At 33.4% G+C, this 21,099-nt stretch overlaps 1 protein-coding gene across 3 annotated transcripts in view; it reads right to left on the bottom strand.

Annotated features, from left to right (window-relative positions):
• Nucleotides 1-21,099, bottom strand: part of USP7 (ubiquitin specific peptidase 7) — an 87,997-nt gene that overhangs the window by 41,032 nt on the left and 25,866 nt on the right. Inside the window, exons 1-2 of one of the 3 annotated variants that reach the window (XM_056806135.1) lie at nt 12,623-12,777; nt 3,102-3,206 (exon numbers count right to left, since the gene is read on the bottom strand). In XM_056806135.1, the coding sequence (XP_056662113.1) occupies nt 3,102-3,144 (43 nt within the window). In that variant the 5' untranslated portion in view covers nt 3,145-3,206; nt 12,623-12,777. Of the gene's footprint in view, nt 1-2,137; nt 2,291-3,101; nt 3,207-12,622; nt 12,778-21,099 lie in introns of those variants that run through there. The other 2 variants (XM_056806134.1, XM_056806136.1) reach the window with 2 other exon arrangements.

Genomic DNA, 21,099 nt, shown 5'->3' on the forward strand with positions numbered 1-21,099 from the left:
ATTATTGTTTTCATACTATATGTGCCCAATGTTAATCCAAAACAATTAGGAAGGAAATAACAGAATATCAATTTTAAAAAACATAGTCTTTCATGAGAACTAGGTAGATGATTAAAATATTCTCTCATTTTTATGAGAGAGTAAACACGGGAAAGGAGAGCACACTGAGTCTTTAAAAATTGAGAAGTACACAATTTCATTTGCATATTTTAAACTTATTATCATTTGAATTTATAACAATTTACTGGAACTACAACCTAGAGCTTCTGGATCTAGGATCTCATGCTAGGATTATTTCAATAACCTTTTGATCACCAAGTCTCTCCTATTCCAATGCCTAAAATTTATCCCTCTACTTCTTGCCTTCTTTCATTTGGGTCTCAAGATTTTAAAAAATATTAAACTTCTGCAAAAATCTTTTCCCGGTTCCTGTTAATGCTAGTCCCTTCCCTTTGCCATTAATCTCCAATTTATCACGTATACACCTTATTTTTACACAGCTATTAATATGTCTAATGACCAGCCCAAACCCCATTAAATTATGAGCTCCTTTAGGGTAGGATTTTTAAATTTTTTTCCCCTAGGCACTTAAATGTTTATTTAATTTGACTAGATCTATTTTCCCCCTACTACACTTCAACATTCATATAGTTTTCAAGTTTGCAAAGCACTCAAAAAAAATATTTTTATCCTCACAACCCCTTGAAAACAGGATGTCATTATTATTCTCCTTTTAGACAAAGAAATTGAGGAAGAAAACAGTTATCTCCTGTGCAACCTAGCTGCCTATACTTCATGCTGCTTCAACAAAAGTTCACTTTTTTCTCCTCCAATTTTATAAAATTCTGATTATTTTATTCCAACTCTGTGACTCTTATCATAAACACTTTCTTTCATCAAAAAATCACTACAATGTGTTTACTTTTACAGAATTCTTGATATGCTATAAACATAACTCAATTACAACCTTTTCTAAACAATAAAGATTAAAAGTGAAAAATATAAAGTATTTTTTTACTTAATAAATCCTTATTTCACCATACCTTTTTTTAATAGAAATGAAGAGCCATTCTTTTCCCTACCTAATTAAATCTTTAACTTTTCCCATCACTACATTTATAGATTATGTAGTGTCATTTTCTTCCTAATATAAAGCCAAATATATAAAGTTCCAACTGGAACAACTCTTAAGATGGCCTTGCCAAAATCTAGTAAATGGGTCCACAGAAATAATACTTTGTTAATCTGGAATAAATTCTATTTGGAATAAATTCTTTTTGATATGTAATCCTTTTATTTCTACCCTAGTTCCTGTCTAAACAATAATAAGTAAAAATTTCTATCATAGAACTTCTTAAATATGTTTTATATACTAAAAATAAGGATAAGAAATGGGCTCAGGCATAATAAGTAACCTTTCAACATTTCAAAGAGTCACTGAATTTTGTTAAAACTAGAAAAGATCTCAATTGAGATCAATCAGCCCAAACCTGGGCTATCCTGTGCTAGCAAGTTATTATCCTTCAACTCTTCTAACTCATCCTCATCTCAAAGATTCCAACCAGCTAAATAAACCACCCATCTTAAATATTAAACAGCAAACAAAATTGATCTTTGATCCTATGGAAAGCTTCATTCTTTCTCCACATTTTGAAGACATTCCCCTTTCCCCTCAGGTATTCAAAACACTTCACTGCCAAATGAGGAGAATCAGCTGTTTCATCTCAAGCTCCTATAGAACAGCAATGTAATTTCTAACAATTTAGTCACTTTTACCGTAATTCCATTACACACTAGAAATGCTCTTGAGATTGTTAAAAGTTAGAAATAAAGGTATTTTACTTCTGTTGTTTCTTCTATTGCTGTACCTCTAGGAAATAGCATATAATCACTCTGTAAAACATAACAAACTATAATGGAGTGCTCTCTTTGCGCCTGTATCTTCTTAATAAACACTATTTTTTTTTTTTAGACCAGCTTCCTGGATACTTTTATTTTTAAAAAGTCTCTTTTGGCATTTTTGGTGATTTAAAGAAAAACACCAAAAAAACCACACCCACACAATTGTCCTTTTCTACACAGGGTTTAAGTGCACTCCACAGGTAATAAAGCAGCGGGATTTAGACCACTCCTTTACCTTCCTCAGATAATGCCTCAGCCAGCTGACAGGGGATAAACCGCACTGTGAGAGAACTCTCAACTACTGCTGCAGTTTCTCATGGAGGCTGAACTTTTGGCAGGAGGTTTGAACAGCAGTCCTTCTGGTGATGCAGCACGTGACTGATGGTTTCTTTCAACTGCCCCGTTACTCCCCTGGGAAGGACACAACCCTCATGAGGATTGATGGACATGTTTTTGACAGAACATGGTTTCATATTACACTGCAAGATTCCAGGGACTGCACAAAATTATTACTGGCTGGTATCTTTTCAGATTTGGTAGGGGGTTTTTTTTGTCTTTTCTTTTCTCATTTTAAATAAACTGGTCATAGTCAAACTACACAAAAGTTTTTATGAAAGGGAAAAAGTGAAAGAGGAAGTGGTATTCAAATGATATGAACTTAATACATTTGTACCGACATTAAACTATTACCAAATTATTTTGCTTCTAAAACTTGCTGACTTATTAACTATGTATGATCTTTGGAGGAAACTTGGTCTTCCATCTAGAGACAGTGTGTGTAAAAATGGAGATCATCCAAAATTGGTTTTACACTTAACATGAGCTACAATTAAAAGGGGAAATAGTGTATTAGAAACACAAAACCAAGCAAGCTCAAGAGGTCTAGAAACTGTTAAAGCTTTCAAAAAGAAAAAAAGCAATAGTCTATACTTCATTTTGAGCCCACATTCATGCTGGCTATAAAGCTGCAATCATAAATATATATTAAACAACTATAAACTTTTTATTTTAAATATTCCCAAACAACTGAAGGAAAAAAGTCAACTCAAACACATCCAACATGGAATCCATAAGCTACTTTGCAATTCGAACCACAACATCCCCAAATGCTTTTAGGCCAAACTGTATAAGAATTACTCACTATAAAGGAACTCTAAAGAAAGAAAATAATCATAAATCATCTTCTAAGATTTACTTACCATCCTCCATATCTTCCTCTGTGTTATTATGTCCATCGGCCATTGCTACATTTCCATTGATGACAGGATTTTGTGTAATTCTTGGTGGATCATCTGTATCTCCAGCTTTTAAGAGGAGGGAAAAAGAAACTGAATATTTTAACTTTTAAGTCCTTACTTCACAAAGAGTTCAGTAATGAAGTTGTATTTAATGACTTTTATTGGAGACCAAGTTTTTCATTAAAAAATGAAGCAGGAAATAGTTCTAGCAAACACATCAAGTTATTTTTTATCTATATGTTAGTTTCACTTTAGAAAACATCAGTGTCTCTTATATTTTCCTCAACTATCAGGACATACCAGTTATCAGCATTATTTGACAGAAAGGTATGTCTATCAGTATACTAGCATTGGGATATATTCTTAAAAATAGGATCTCTAAAGCAAGAGTTCTAACCTGTGGTCTAAAAACATTAAAAGAAAATGTTTAAAACTGTATTTCAATTGATTTAATCTTATTATTTCATACATGTAAAAATACAGTAAAAGGGGTTACCAACAGGCAAAAGGAACCCATGACATACTAATAATAAAGGGAAAAACATATCCAAATTCAGGTTTTATGTAAACTACATCATGGGGGGGGTGGGGGGGAGTAGTGCATTCTATAATAGGGGCAAATAGGTTTTTTTATCTAATTTTAGAGTAATAATATTTAAATTGTTTTTTAACTACCATTTTACTACTAATGGCCATTTTTGAATGCTTTACTTGACTAATTGATGATTATATTTTTACATTTATTAATGACATAAAAAAAAGTAAAAACCACCTCAAGAAAATTGTATTTATAAGGATAAGAATTGGCCCTGAGGTCCAGAATAAAGAAATTTCCTTCTACACATGGAAGTTGGCACAATTTCTAGTCTTAGTTGTCTACGGCACTAAGAAGTTATTAGAGTTGGGGATGGGGGTGGGCGAAGAAGGATGTAGAGATTCTTATTATTTTAAGGGTCATCAAAAACCAGATTAGTTAACAAATACTCAGAGGTAAATGGAAGAAGTACAAATGCAATTTTTTTTAATGGGACGACTATGTAAGAAAAAATTCAACAGATGAACAATGACATAATGACATTGAACCCAAATGAGCTACACTTTACTTGAATTCACAATTGCACCATCATTAATATTCTATGGTTTTATATTTGGGATTTCCTTTGCCTGGTAATATGCAAACATATCATTAAAAGAATATCAAAGAAGCAACTAAGGTGTTTCAGTAGATAGTCAGGTCTGGAGACCAGAGATTCTGAGTTCAAATCTGGCTGTACCCACTTCCTACCTGTGTGACCCTGGGCAACTCACTTAATCTCAACTGCCTAGCCCTTATATTCTACTGCCTTGGAACTTGGTAAGAGTTTTTGCTTAAAAAAAAAAAAAAGAAGAAGAAGAAGAAGAAGAAAAAATCAAATACTTTTGGAAACAAAACTTTTGGTTGCAAATTCAATCCCATAAGCAAGGCTTAAAATATATATATTCATAATTGTCTCTTCCAGACAAAGGCCCATTAAGACTATTCAAAAGCAATGGCATTCAGCACCATGGACAGCAGCACTTTTGTTACAGGTTTACCAGCTTCTTGGGTGACTTTCTAGCATGGAGAGGAAAAAATTCTACTTTCACAATATTGATACTACATAAATTCCCCCCAATTTTCACATTATAGACTATCATTATATTCAACTTGCATTAGTTTTAAATGTTTAAAGTTAAATTAGCTTAAAATTTAAAAAATTTAGTTTCCCAAGCTACTTTACACCTTTGATAAATGAGGAAATATCACTTATTAAAAATTATTCCTTGAATTAGTACCTTGTATTTTGAAGATATTTTCAAAAATACATGTTAAATGTGTTGTTTGTTCTTTTTCATGTGTAGTTTAAATGTTTCCTACAATTACTTAGACTAACTATGCATCCAAATAACAAATAATCAATTAGATTTGTGTCAATAGGATACTATTTACATCACTTTGTAGAAATAAATAAAATTTTCTTCTAAGATCCTCTAAACAGAAGGGATCTTTGGAAATTATCACTAGTGTATTTTTGAAAACTTTTGTCATTCCTACTTTAAAGACAAAGAAAACAATGGCAGTAAAAGAGCCCCCACATTTGGAATCAGAGACCAGCATTAAAACTCAAGCTCTGTCACTTGCTACAAGTGTCATCCAGTTACCAGGTCACTTACCAAGTCTGCCTCAATTTCCTTATTGACAAAAAGGGAGTTGAATTCTGATTACACTACCTCTTGGATCCCTTCTAGTTCTAAATCGATAATCCCATAATTGAGACAAAAGAAACAAGGCAATAAGGACAAATCTTTGATAAAATATTATTTTAAAGTTTAAAGTAGTAATGAACTGGTTCACCTTTGCCATATCCTTTCCTGTTCAGGTACAGGGGACTATATATCTCATCAAAGGAGTTTATGGGAGATAAGCGTTTTTGAGAATTTGTATTGCACTTATTTTAACATTTGACAGAATTCTTTTTCAGTGTTCTCCATTTGGTAATCTGAGTGTTTTCTGAAGGTCTTTCTCTATTTTGTAGTCTCAGTTTTTTTAAACTATAATTTTCCATAGTGGATTCTGTTTTTTTATTCTTTTGTTGTGATTTTAGCTTGTTTATTGACTATTTTGTTCACAGGATTTTCTGCTCTTTTTAAATCAGATTTATTGGTTTTGTTCAAAGACATGGCTTTTAGTTTCACCATTTCTACAGTTTTATTGTTTTTCCAATTTATTTACTTCAAATTTTCAGTGTTATGGGTGGAGGAATGTTGCTTAATTTTAAAAAGTCTCTTTTTTAGTTGTTAACGTAAGTGTTTAGAGAAATAGATTTTCCTGCAAGGAAAAATTTAGCTGCATCTGGTGTGTGCACCAGAAATTGTGGTGTGATTTTGTTAACTCACTTGTAATTGATCTTTAGTGTGTCATCTCAATTTGAAGAACCTGTGTCTTGTAAAACCAATGGAAAGAAATCCCATAAAATTATACAGGTTTAGAGAAAACTTCAGAAAAAAATATAGGCCCAACATATTTTACTAGGAAAACTAGGGCCTATAGAAGTTCAAGTGACTTATTCTTAATCCAGATGTTATTTCTAGTTCAGGATACTTTCTGTTACATGTTTTGGTTAAAAAAAAAAAAAGGAAATTAGGGACCTGTTCACATTGAACACACATTATTTGTATTCACATAGATTATTTTACAATAACGCTTTCCCCCCTGGTTTCTCATTGTTGTGTGGTGGTAACATTTGATTCACAAGAGTATAAACTTTCTCAATTCTGACATCAAGCTTCTTCAGCTCAAGTTGTAAAGCTTATAGCAGAGGTCTATTAACAGCCTATGAATCTATAATAACAGGATTAGACTAACTGAATGGGGGAGGAGCAAAATTATCACCTACCAACATGGGTAAGTGATGAAACCAAAGATCCCTGACGGACTGAAATGTATTTTAGAATTTTAGATATAGAATATTTAGTTATAGTTATAGAAGTTTAGTTATATATATTATAGTTATAGAATATTTAGTTATAGAATTTTAGTTATAGTTATACTTAAGTAGGAGAGGCAGGTATTTTTTTATAGAGTGGTGAATTTGGAAATCAGGGAAAACCTGGAACCAAGTGCTGCCTCTGAAGAGCCTGTGATCACTGCCTCAGGCGTCATAGATAGGTGTGTGTATATAGGCTATGTCAGTGGGAATTCTTATACGGGCCATGCTGACTAAATCAATTCTGACCTGTAAGTGTGATGAGGTTATGTGAAGAGAAGCCAAGTTTCTGATTAACTGGAAAACAATGATAGCATTTAACTATTATTTAAGGGTTAGTTCCTATTTGGAGCTTATTTGTCAAGGAAATATAAGGAATGGAAGTTTCAATCTGTCTCTCTGCTTAAAGAAGAATGCCATGAGGGCACTAAGTCTGGGACCTTGAGAAACTGTATTTTCTGAAAAACTGATATATATTCATTGCTTCTACTCCTATCCAGGTCACTAAGCCCATTATGATACATCTCTCTCTAACATTTGGAAATTATTTTTTCCAGGGTTAATAACCACTTTAAGAAAATCCAATGGGTATGTTTGCCACAATTTGCCCTTTTAGTAGTACTAGGCCAAGTCCTTGTTTTGACATTATCTCCTCAGTTTGTTGTGATATTTTCTAATACCTGTTTGTGACCTTGTTATATTCTTTTTAAATAACAAATAAAAACTAGTATTTATATAGTACTTCAAAATACTTCATTTTATCCATTATAGGAAGGTGCTATAACCTCACTTTTATACATCAGACATCCATCAGCTTATTTGATCTCATCATTCCATTTTACTATATTTTACCTCTAAGACTTCTAACCTTGGAGTTCCTTTCTGTGTAATTTAATTCATTAAGTTTAACATGATGTAGCAGGGCTTTTCCATTTCCCACTATCCCTTACCCCTTATAGGGCTTACTACTATCAAATCTGTAAAGCCACGCTCTCAATAATTGAACTCCACTTCAACACTGGCTTCACAAATCGTATTATTGCCTTGAATTTCTGCCAGACTCACAAGGTTAAACACCTCCCTAATTTTTAGTATTTCTTAGAACATAACACTGTTGAAATGATAGAACCACATAAACAAATTCATGGAGACTAACCATCACCAAAAGAAGTGAGCCTTCAATTCTTTTTTAAGGACAACCTTTTTTAGATTATCAGCCTTTAAATATCTGCAATTTTTTGAATGGAGAAAATGTGTATGTATTGCAAATTAAGATGAATTATAGGCTGCATCCAGGCTTTATATAAAACAGATTTAGGAGGAAAAGTGCAGCTTGAATTTAGATTTAGGTATAGTCTTAAGATTAATTAAAAGTCTGTAACTTTATTGGTGTAGGGTATGCTATTCATTCCAATGTAGACTGTAGTAATCTTCAAAAGGTAAGGGAAAGAGCACTAACTGGACTCAAATGTTCCTGGGTTTAAATTCTTTTGACATTTATAATACCCATGTGACTTTGGACAATTCACTTAATCCCCCTTAGCATTAATTTCCTTATCTGTAAAAAATGAGAGAATTAGACTAGATGTCTTGGGATCCCCTGTAGCTCTAGCTCTATGAGTCCTGTCATCCATAGGATCTTTAATATTATTAGCTTTTCCCCTTCAAAGTAATTCTTTAATTATCTGCTAGACCTGGAAGGATCCATCATATCTCAAATCTAGCACATACAAAACTGAACACATTACCAACTCAAAATTCTCCTATCTGGGTGACAGGTTTCTTTCTTTTTTTTTCTTTTCTAACCCTTACCTTCTGTCTTAGAATCAATACTAAGTATTGGTAAGGGTGGTAAGGGCTAGGCAATGGGGGTTAAGTGATTTGACCAGGGTCACAAAGCTAGAAAGTGTCTGAGGTCATATTTGAACCCAGGACCTCCTATCTCTGGGCCTGACTCTCAATTCACTGAGCCACCCAGCTGTCCCCAAGGGTGACAGGTTTTTATCAAACTTTATCACAAGGCTCCAAACAAGACCTTTGCTCCTCTATTCATCCATTATCCCATTCATCTACAATCAGTGAAGCTTTCTATAATCTTTCATGCAGCCATTAAAATTTTTTTGAACTTAAAAGTTATCTAGAATCTTGTCTACCATAAAGTCCAATTCTAATTTTAACATCTCTACAATGACCACAGTTCTAGCCTTTATCAAGAGAAGCCAAATTATGATCATAATAGTAATAACCACAATGGATTAGACATAAAGGCTATCTTTAGGAAGCTTTTAGCCACAAAACACTCTCCTCATCAAACTCTTCAATTGTTCTTCTTAATCATAAAATCTTAGTCTAATTTTCAAACACTCCAAATGTAGTCCCAAAAAGTGTTTCCAAACATTCTTCTGTGTGGAAGTGTGGTGAACAACAGAGACCTGGCCTTGAAGTTGGAAGGATCTGGGTTCAAGTCTTATCTGTTACATAATGGCTGCAAAGTCATTCCCAGTGCGCCTCCAAGTAACTCTCCCAAAGAGTGTATTTAAACTGCAGGCTCAAATCCTGTTTATCAGAGTGCTCATTCATTCCTCACAGTCCAAAGCTAATCTTTTGAGAATTCCCTTTCCAATTCTATGTTTCTAAGTACAGTTCAATTTAACTTCTAAATTATGTCAAAGATTTCTCAGAATTATCCAATTTCCATATTCTACAAGTAAATACTCTTGGAATAATCCCAGCCCAGGATGGTCTCTCTCCAAAATATTCCCACTACATTTACGGTCTGTGCTACATTTGGTGCTTAAAGCACATAAATGGAAGGGCAGCTCTATTACAATTAAATTATTTATAACATTTATTTATAACATAATATTTTTAATACCTCTGGACAGAAATTTGTTGGATCCTCTATCCCCCACTCCCTGAACAGTTTTATATACATTTTAGACACAATATCTGCAGATTGGTGAGGAAAGCCAGGTTATTTGAGAGTCTGTGGTTAATTAGGCAAGTCAAAACAAAATAATCTGAGTGTTTTAAAGGTTTATGGAATTAGTCTTTTAGTTTTAATACTTGATCCATGTAATAGGAAACTGGAAGATTTACATTTGTATCCAAACACTTAAAGGAAAAAAAATACAATTGTAAAATTGTAATTCTAAGAAATGAAGGCCTCTCTGGTTGTTTAGGATTGCATCCATTAAAATCTCTGATATAAAGAAAATAACAGAAAATGTGAGCATATCAATCCCTTATGCCATGGGGTTGTTCTAATATACCAACTCCAAAACAGTTCCTAAAATCCTGAAAATGCCTAAAGTATTTAATCTGATAGATAATATAAATGATGAAAGGATGACCTGCAGTGACAGATGAATTATCAATAATTTTATAGATTTGATGCAATAAGAAAATCTATTAATATCTAAGCTTAAGGATTGTCCCAGTTATCTACTATGTATTCCAGAGACAAAGCAAAAATAAAAGGCTCTCCTGATTCTCAAGAAGCTTATGTTCTATTGGGGATATATAGACTCATGTGCATAAATGTATACAATGAATAACAGTTAAATCCAAAAGAAAACAATTAATGACATATATACTATATCACTCTTATTTTGATCAAAGGATCATTTGTTTGAGCCCCAAAACTTCTAATTTAGCATATTAGTGCATTATAGAGGAAAACAAGGATTAAAATTACAAAAAGAAAAAAGGACTATGTTAGTTTCCTGGCTACCAACATGATCTACTTTTTATAGATATCAGTGAAAATTTAAAAATACTATTAAATGCTACGGTTTAATTCCTCAGAAAATACACAAATGAATCAAATTAAATCAGAGGAAAAAACAAATTTCATAGTGTCTACCATATATAAAGTAATTGTTTTGCAATTTTGACTGAATACATGCCAAGGAATAGGTTGTAATTATTCAAAAATGGAATGATTATCACAAAAAACTGATGCTAGTAAATAAAAAAGATATTTGATGTTAGGTATAAAATACTAGTTGCCTTTAAAAACATTATTCAGTATATGCAATTAGTCACACATTGTTATAATCTTCTTGTAAGTCACCTGAGGGCCCAGAAAGGTAAGGGCCTAGGGGATGGGGAAACAGCTGGTGGTCCCATGGATAGAGGTAATAGGTCTAGGGTCAGAAAAACTTGAGTTCAGGCCTCTAGCTGTATGGCCTTGGGCAAGTTGTTTGCTTGCTTCAGTTTCCTACAATGTAATATGGGGATAATAATAGCAGCTAACTCACAGGGTTGTTCCGAGGATCAAATAATATCTGTAAAGAGTGCTTGGTACATAGTTGGTGCTATTTATACATGTTTATTCTCTTCATCTTCTTTCCCTAATGCACAGTTACTGTGTGACTACAATTATACACCAGCAATTTGTCATCAACCTTCATACCTTATCTGGTAAGGACTCATGGGCAGCTCAGTGCATAAAGCATCAGGTCTAGAGTCAGGAAGAAATCAGGCCTCAGAATTTTCTTAGCTATGTCACCCTGGGCAAAACATTTTACCTTGTCTGCCTCAGTTTCCTCATCTGTAAAATGAGGTGGAAAAAGAAATGGCAAATCACTCCTGTATCTTTGCCAAGAAAGCCACAAATGGGGTTAACAGTTGGACATGACTCAAAAGACTGAACAACAAAAATACTGAACACTTATCTTCAAGTATAAATTTATATTTTTCTAGGGGAAAAATACCTGCTACAACATAAAATGAAACAGTATCATTACAATAGAAAAGCAAATTTTGACCAATTTCTAGACTATTTCATTAAGTTGATACTAAAAAGAACTTATTGATATAGCATTAAAAAACTTCAGAGAAAAAATGACTGTAAAATAGTATACAAAAGATTAATGAACAATAACATTTAGAATTATTCCATTATCCTGATAAGTAAATTAATTACAAAAGAATTTAATATGTTGGGAACTATATTTGTGTCTTATTTAATAGATTATATTTATATACATTTGCCAGATGCTCAAATTTCTGTTTTAGAAACAATTACCACAGCCATCTGATTAATATAATATTTAAAACTGGCTTTACTAATTTTATACATTTTCATCTATCTTTTTTCATTCGGCTACCCTTGAGATAAAGATAACTGGTCTTAGTGGAGTTAATCCATAGGTGTGAAAAAGATCAAAACTATGCGACCCATGCTAGGTTCTCAGCCTCTTTTGCTACCCAACTTATTGAACTCAGGTCTCTTACTGGAAGCCTCTATATTATTGCTGGATTATTTCTGTGACCACAATTTCTAGAAAGTATTGGGAGGGTAACTGGTTCAGAAAACACTGTCCCTAAATGAGGCTGATGGTTTAGCCAGAAATTTGATTTAAATGATTCCTAGTATTTTGATGAACCATAGAGCCTGACCATAAAAAGTTCTAGGAACAAAGACAATAAAATGTGATTAGTTTATGAGATTCTAGAAATGGCTCAGGTATATAATAATGTTCTTTCAAAAAGAATAATTACAAGTTTTTACATTTAACATAAAAACATCTATGCTAATTAATATTTTAAATGGTTTCCATTTGCCAATCTTAAGTTTTAATTAGTCCAAATTTTCTTGATCAAGTTATGGCTGATTTACTTCAAACTAAGCTAAAAAACAGGTCTCCTGATTCTATTAACCTTCAACTTTGAGATATCATAGGACTAACAATCATAATACTGTTAGAGTTGATAAACCAAAAGTTCATATGTAAACCCTATCATTAAATACTTATAAAAAAATCCTACCATAATGTTAAGTAACAGGTAGGTTTAAGTCCTATTTCTGTGAAAAATGGAGCAAGCAATTTAGAGTTCCAAAACAAATCCAGAAGACCCAAATATAAGCAGAAAATGCTTTCAATAATTGAGGGGGAATTCTTTGGGAATATAAATCATTTGCATTATATGAGTATATAAAGACATACACATGAGAAAAGCACAAAGTACCTTTTTAAAGAAGAGCTTTTACTCTGGAGTAGATATAACACATACACAAAAGGCCTATACTTGGCCAGTTTAAGATCTGTATTTCCTCCACTATTATTGAAGATGCTCAGGCTTTCTCTTCCCACTAGCTTCCATTTGTGATGTCATAAGTACAGAACTACTAACTCATGCAAGAAGATCTGTCTATTGCTATGGAAATGATAGTAATATCACTAATTCAGCATTTAAAACACTAGCAGATGAAACAGGCAAAGAAAAAATTCTAATTTGTTCATCTCAAATAATCTTATAACTTTAGGTCTGCAGAGTAAACCTTTGAAAAAAAAATATTCCACCAAAAAAAAAATACACTGAATTTAAAACTTGAGAGAATACTGTCACCAATTATGTGGTGCTTTAGTCCAAAATAAAAAGCATGCTTTTATAGGTCTCACCTGATTTAAACTTTCACCAGTGTGTTAGCTTTTAAAACTCTCCCTAAAGAAAATCTAATTTTCATTAACTCAGCTCAAAAACACTGCACGGCCTTCACTTGTATTTTAAAATGCTGCTTTCTCCCATTTCTCCAATCTTCCACTAAGACGGGTAAAAAAAATTAAAAAATAAAAAACACCTCTTCCCTTTGTGGTTTTCAAATCTTAGGATTCATATCCTTTCCACTGTCTTGGCAATGTTACAATCTGCTCATGCTTGATCTCCCCCAAAATTCCAAAGCTAGTTACTTGACACTTACTATATATACACCACTAATTTCTATAAAAGGTCTAAAGCATACTAGTTTAAATTTTTTTTTTTGAGGTAAGAAGGGGAAGGTTTTCTATTTTAAAAAATACTTTATTTTCCCAATTATAGGTAATAGTTTTCAATATGCATTTTGCATAATTTTAAGATCCAAATATCATTCTTCTTCCCATCCCTCAAAATCCTCCTGGAGATAAGCAATTTTATCTGGGCTATATAAGTATTATCATGTAAAACATACTTCCATATTGGTCATTGTAAGAGAATATGCATATGAAACCCAAACCCCAAAATAACACAAATAAAGAGAAAAATAGTATCCTTTGATGTGCATTCTGACTCCAACAGTTCTTTCTCGGGAGGATAGCATTCCTTGTCATAATCCTTCAGAACTGTCCTGATATTAAGTTAATTTCAATACATTAGCGATCACCCCTTCAAAAAATTACTCTTTCAAAGAATTTTTAAAAGTCAAGGAGCTATAATTTATATGAAGTTTTATATCTAAAATCTTAATACCCACAAAATACTAATTTAGAAAATACAGTAGTGAAGATAGGAAGATTAGCATTAAGAAGGTTGCTAAACTTAAATAGCCCTAAAATAGAGTGGCATCCTTTTACTGCATACTTATGTATATAATCCTTTAGTTTAATGAAATATAAAACCATCAATTTCTAAGATAGTTCCTGAAACAATAAAAATAAGACGGATTAGGAACAGATTTATAATGAGGGGATGGGGGAGACCCAGAATGACTACCACACCACATAGAAGAACAAGCTTGCAAATTTAGGTGATACATGAGTGAGATCTACCAATTTCAAAGTTATTTGTTGGGTTTTGTCATTGTTTTTGTAGAATGTGAGAGATACAAAAGAGCATATATAAGTAAACAACTTCACTGGCAAAGTGAAGCAGGAACTGTTTAATTATCCTATGAGCATTATAAAAGCATGGGGACAGCTGGGGAAAGTCTTGCTTAAAGCCTTGTTCACAGAACAACAAGGACAGTATCACAGGATGTCTAGGAGGATAGTATTGCTCAGTACTAGGAAACAGAAGGAGGGCTTAGAGGAGAATATGAAAGGGAATTGTATAGGACCTGGATTCAATTCCCACTTGGACTAGAGTAAAAGCTTCCTAATTGGTTTCCCTAACTCAAACTTTCTTCCTTTTCCAATTCATCTATTACTCAAAAACAAATCTAACCATATTACTCTCTACTCAAAACCTAATAGCTCCTTATGTTTTTTACATTTACCACCTTTCTCGCTACTTTTCCTGACATACATTTGTACCACTTTCATGCACTTCATGGTCTAACCAATTTTGGGTTTGTTCTTGACAAACACAAGAAACATTTCACCTTCCCTCTCCCAACATCATCACCTTAGAATCGCTGATTTTCTTCAAAGCTCAGCTCAAGTATCATTTTCCATCAGGTCTTTTCTGATATTCCTCCCACAACATGTTCATTCACATTCCCCCATCCTCCCCCCACATTACCGTGTAAATTTTAAATATGTGTATATCTGAAAACACACTCCAGATGAAACCTCTTTCAGGATACGTTTCTTTCTTATTTCTGTATCCACAAAGACTAGTACAAATTTCTGATACATATCAAGCACACAGACTGACCTAAGATACTTACTTGATGTGATTATGAGCAAGTTATTTAACTTCTCAGTTTCCTTAAGCCACTTTCAATAACCATAACACAACAACTGCCCATCAATCAATAAACATTTAATATTTCTTACTATTTGCCAAATATGTGCTAAGTCCTGGGGATATAAAGAAGCAAATAATATGAAATTCATGTTTTCTATACCAATTAAGTCACAATTCCTAACCAAAACATATACATTAAAAAAAAAAGAACACAAAGGAAAAAGACACAAACTGGTCACCTGGGCCTGAGTTGAGTTGAGCCCTTTTCTAAAATTATTAGTTGGAATTTAGCCATAATGTAATTATCTGTATGATGGCTGGGGCAAATGGGTATGGTGTGTACTACATTTAGAAGGGAAGAACTTTTTTGGTTTTAATAAATGCTGTATTCTTTTCTACTGTACCCAAAACAAACACAGCCTAACTTGTATGTAACCTAAGTGTAACTAATGAGCTTGTCATGAAAAACTGATATTTATATAGTGCTTTAAAAAGTTTGCTAAGTGCTTTGTATCTCAATGACCCTCAAAATAACATCATAAGGAAGATGGTGTTATTCCCATTTTACAGAATGTGGGAATTAAGAAATAGGTCATATAGCCAGTGTCTGAGGCAGGACTAAAAAAATTAAGTCTTCTAGATTAATTCCAGCCCTGGATTTACTATGTCACTGAATACAAAAACAAAGAATAAATCAATTCTGAGTTGCAAGTTTACATTCTTTTTTTTTTCAAGTTTACATTCTAATGGAGGAAAACAAGTACATTCATTATGCACACTTCCATCCCCACTCCCTCACCATAAAGTAAAAACAAATATATACATATTAAACAGAAAGGTAGTTAGTTTGGGAGGGAATAAACAAAGGAATCAGGGAAGACCTTATGAAGATGGTGCTTGCCCTGAATGTTCAAGGAAGAAAAAGACAGAGGCATGTGGGACTTCCAAATAATTGTGATAAAGAACAAGTCTGCTGATTAAAAAAAAATATATAAAAGTGCATATCTGGAGCTTGGGGGTGGGCAAAGAGAAAAGAGAGATTGGTTAAATGATAGCACTCAGATATTGTGAGGACTGGTACCTCTGAAGAAATTGAAGACCACCATGACAAAAAGGCAAAATAATAAGCTTTTTAATTTCACTCAGATGCTTTAAGTAAGAAATTGTGTTTTTAGTATGCATACAGTAAGATGTAAAAACCCTTAGCCAAAGAAGTATAGTACCTTGGGATCAATTCAGATTAATAGCTTTGACCAAAAAATAAATAAATTAAAATCAATGGACCAGGTTAGAAGAGCCCTTTACAAAAGGGTTGAGGATATGCATTATAAAGGGAGGGGGGAGGGAGAGAAAGGGCAACAGATTGGGAGAAATCTAGGTTAATTTTTCACAGGTAGTAGCAGAGTCTTGAAATGTTAAAAGATTCTAAGAGGCAGTTAAGAAGAGAATGCATTCTAGCTGTGGGGCCAGCCTGATTAAAGAAACAGGACTTACTGTTTTTCAGTCATATCTTATCTAACTCTTCATGACCCCATTTGGGGGAGATATACTGGAGTGGTGTGTCATTTCTACTCCAGCTCATTTTAAAGATGAGGAAAGTGAACAAATGGGGTTAAGTGACTTGCTCAGGGTCACCCAGTTAGCAAGTGTCTAAGGCCATATTTGAATGTAGGAGTATCAAGTCTTATTTCCAGGGTTAGTACTCTTATCTATCCACTGTTCCAACTAGCTGCCCTCTTTAGACTTATAAGAAGGAATAACTGAATAGTTTGAGCCAGATATATGCCTATATGAGCGTGACAAAAACCAACCTGGAGAGTTTGTATTTTGTCCTAGAGGTAAAAGATAACCACTGAAACTTTGAGTAGGCCAGTGACATAGTCAGAATATTATTAGAAAGATTATTTTGGGAGGCAGTAGGTGGTTCAAAGGATGGTGATGAGAAGTTCTGGGTTCAAATGTGAAATTTTAAAATTGAAACTGATACCTTGTGTTGATAACAAGAGAAAGTAAGGGAAGAAAGGAAGGAAATTTTGGCAGGAAAGGAGGTAAACTGAATAGGAGTAAGGATAAAGATATCAGTTAAGAACCTGAATTAGAGTGGCTGCTCAGTAGGATAGATGATACATAATATGGAAGTGAACTGAATAAATTTGAAAAATGACAGGGGTTGGGGGGACCTAAGGATGATCAAAAAGTTGTCAATGATGGTGCCTTGTGTTAGCTGCAAGACAAATCACAAGGAATCAAAGTAGGGTGAATGCTAATGTCCATTTTTCATGTTTTCGGTTTGAGATATTAGATGTCCATGCACGTGAAAATTGAAAGCCATGATGATGCAGGTGGCATGGCATTTAAGCAAAGCTCAGATTTTGGTATACTGAAGCATTTGAGTGACTTATTTTCAGGTATATTCACATAATCACACAATATTTAAAAAAATCAAATTGTGTTATGCATGCGTATGTGCGTGTGTGATGTGTATCATGTATGTGCTCCCAGTACATCTTGAGACCAATTTGTCAATCTGACTTTGAAGCTGATGGCATCAATTCCCTTTACTCAAAAAGTATTATGACAACTGACTAATGGAAATGTCCACTGACTTTAATGTTACTGAAAAATGAAACTTCTGGTTTGCTGAAAATTGCCAGTAGGGCTATTCTACAAAAGGTGAATATTTTAAAAACTGTTCTAGGTGCCAATTTACTTCAAAGCAAAATGGATTTTATTCTATCCAGCACCATACAAGTAACATTTTAATTTGATTCTGCTTCAGTAAACCATTATAGTACATGAATTTAGGCAGGATGCTTTTAATCCATTCTAAAACAGAACCTGAAGTCAGATTGAATTCACCTTGAAAGAAACATGCTCATCTCTTTAGTGGCCATATAAAAGGTCTATATACCAAATATACTTTACAAAAAAATAAAACCATATTAGACATTGCCAAAAAAAATTCAGTAAGCTTTTCAGAAATTTTAAATGCCTATGGCTTTCAGAAGCAGAGAAATCAATTTGCTTTGTTAAAATACCTTACCAAACGGTTGAATAATGGTTATAAGTATTGGATAATTTGCCTTATATAATGTACTTATCTGTCCCATAAATTCCTAAATAGCAAACTATTTTCTAAACCAATGAATATTTTTTTATTGAGTGCCTACTACACAATCAATTAGATACTGATGATGATTGAAGAGTGGAAATGTAAGCATGATTAGGAAGCTATCAATTGTTACAACAGTTCTGGGAAGTAAAACAAAGTGTCAATTAATTGGGGAATGGATAAACAAATTGTATTAGGTGAATAATAGGATATTACTGTACCACAAGAAATGTTGAAAAGAATTTAGAGAAATAAAAATAGGGATCTGATGAAAGACTATATATTTCTTACCAAAAGATAGCCTATCAATGAGCTAGAAACCAAGTAAATTTCTAACCATGGCACACATGAAAAAATTTAAAAATACTATGTTGCTGTCCCTTTCTAGTGACAGTTGCAAAATCCTGTTTAAAAAAAAGAAAGGAGATTGCAAAGAATCACACAATTCTAAGACCATCCATAAAGATGAATAATAACTATGATTTACAATTACATATATAAAGAGCCAAAGTAAAATAGGTTTACAATTACATATATTCTCATTTGATGCTCGGAATTAATTCTACTATAGATGAAGAAACTGAGGTTAAATAACTTGCCCAGGGCCATAGCAGACACAGCTAGTGGGTGCCTAACTCAGAAAGGATTTGAGCAGTTTTCCTAACTTCAAGTCCAGTGACACTATCCACTAAAATTAAGTACTAATCTCCATTATACCTCTAGGTATTAATGTAATCATGGGTTAATCTCAACACATAGAAAACATGTGAGCAGAAAAAAAAAAAAGCCAGGGGACCTTAATATTTTATTTCCCAAATATGCCTTTTCTTTCTTTTTCCTTTTTAATATAAAACTTCTTCAGCAAACAACTCATTCACCTATACCCAATCTAGTTCTTACAATGGTTGGCCTCTCCAAATATCTACCTATTTTTTATGATGCCAACCCCAAGAATCACAGCTTCCAAATAACATGGTGGAAACACTATTATCCATAATCAGTTAATCTGACTGAAAACAGCTCCCAAATATGTAGCACTAAAGACTTAAGAATCACATCACATATTATCTCATTAGATCCCCAAGATAAACTTTTGGTTTTACATGGGCAGAAACAGAGGAAATCAGAGAAAAGTTACAATCCCTCCTTTGGAGGGAGTACAGTAATAAGATTATGGATTGACTAAATAATACTCAAAATATACCTTTTGAACAAGAACAAGGAATTCACATTCTACTAAAAGGCCCCAACTACAGTTATGAAGTATTTTCTAATTTTTCTTCCTATATGAACTAGAAGATATAAAAAATTATCCAGGGTTACATATGAAACTGTACCAATTTTCATTTTGTACCATTAGCTTTAAATATATATGAGGCTACATATATATTGTATACATAAATACATTCCATACACTTTCTCTGCTATACATTTTTAAAAACAGCTTATGCTCTTCTTAAAAAGAAAAGGGGGAAGGGATCATTACTACTACCTCTATTCTTCCCTCTTTCAACTATCCTTCTCTTAACTCCTTTAAAAACTGTTACCAAAAAAATTTAGTTAAATTGAATAAGTACATACACTGGATGGTTAAAAAATGTTATTCTTTCTGCATTGTGAATCTATCACCTCTGTCAGAATGAAACAGGTATTATCACAGGTCTTCTGGAGACACCTTAAAAGAGTTCTACAAGACTTTCAAATTTGTTTCTCTTTACAATGCTGTTGTTCTTTGGGCTCTGCATGGGTCCATACTACCTAGGATTCATAAAAATTAGTTCACCCAACATTTTTTACAACTCAATATATTCCATTACATTTACATATGACTCACTTAGCCATTCTATTCTTCAACTGATAAACAACCCCTCCTTAAGATTCAATTTCTCTCCTTTGTTCCAACATGGACATATTTAGAAATGAAATGTTTAAAACAAAAAAAAAAGCAAAGTTGCCACCTCCAAGGAATTGGTATACAATAGGTATAAAATAAAGATAGATGTATTGATTTGTTTTTAGATTTTATTTTAATTGTTAAAAGGAGGTTATTTCTATGGCTGTGATAGCAGTCATGGAAAGTGACAGCCCCCAAACACAGCTCATCAATTAAAAATTGTTCAAAATAACTATCCAAAAAATGTAAACTACAATGAATCAGAGGTATCACCATCAATCTGAAAAAGTGGTGGGGGCAGCTGGGTGGCTCAGTGGAATGAGAGCCAGGACTAGAGATGGAGGTCCTAGGTTCAAATCTGGCCTCAGACACTTCCTAGCTGTGTGACCCTGGGCAAGTCATTTGACCCCCATTGCCTAGCCCTTACCACTCTTCTGCCCTGGAACCATTACACAGTCCCATTCTCCCCAACATCCTAAAAACTCTAACTAGATCTTGCCATTCTCTTAGTGTTGTTATTATTATTATTATTCTATATCTCTTTCCTTTTCAGTTGGAAGTGCCTCATCCCCCATTTCTCATTTCCTTTGCAATTGGTTTTCTGATCTCATCATTCAATTTAAGCTGTTTTCCTTAAAGTTACTATTAATCTCTACTAAACTCAGTCCCTATTCTTAACTCCCTGATGAATGACACTGCTGACCACATTCTGAACCATCAAAAAAATTCTATTCACTCTTGGTTCTGTCTGCTCTTTTTTCCATTTTCCTTTGTTGACTCTTCATGTCATGCCCACTAAGAGCCCAACATTCTGCCCTATGCTCTCTTCTCAATTCTTCCTATAGTCTCTCACTTGATCCTATGGGTTCCATGAACATTTTTCTGAAGATGCTTCTCAGAGCTAACATGTCCAAAATATAACTCATCTTTCCTCAAAATTAATTCTTCTCCCAAACTGTCTACCTCTGTTGAGAACATTCTCACCCTTCTCGTTACCCAGTTTTCAAGTCTGGAGTCATCTTCAACTCTATGTTGTCTCCTTTCCTCTTTACT

This window comes from Monodelphis domestica, chromosome 7, assembly GCF_027887165.1.
Source record: "Monodelphis domestica isolate mMonDom1 chromosome 7, mMonDom1.pri, whole genome shotgun sequence".
NCBI lineage: Eukaryota > Metazoa > Chordata > Mammalia > Didelphimorphia > Didelphidae > Monodelphis > Monodelphis domestica.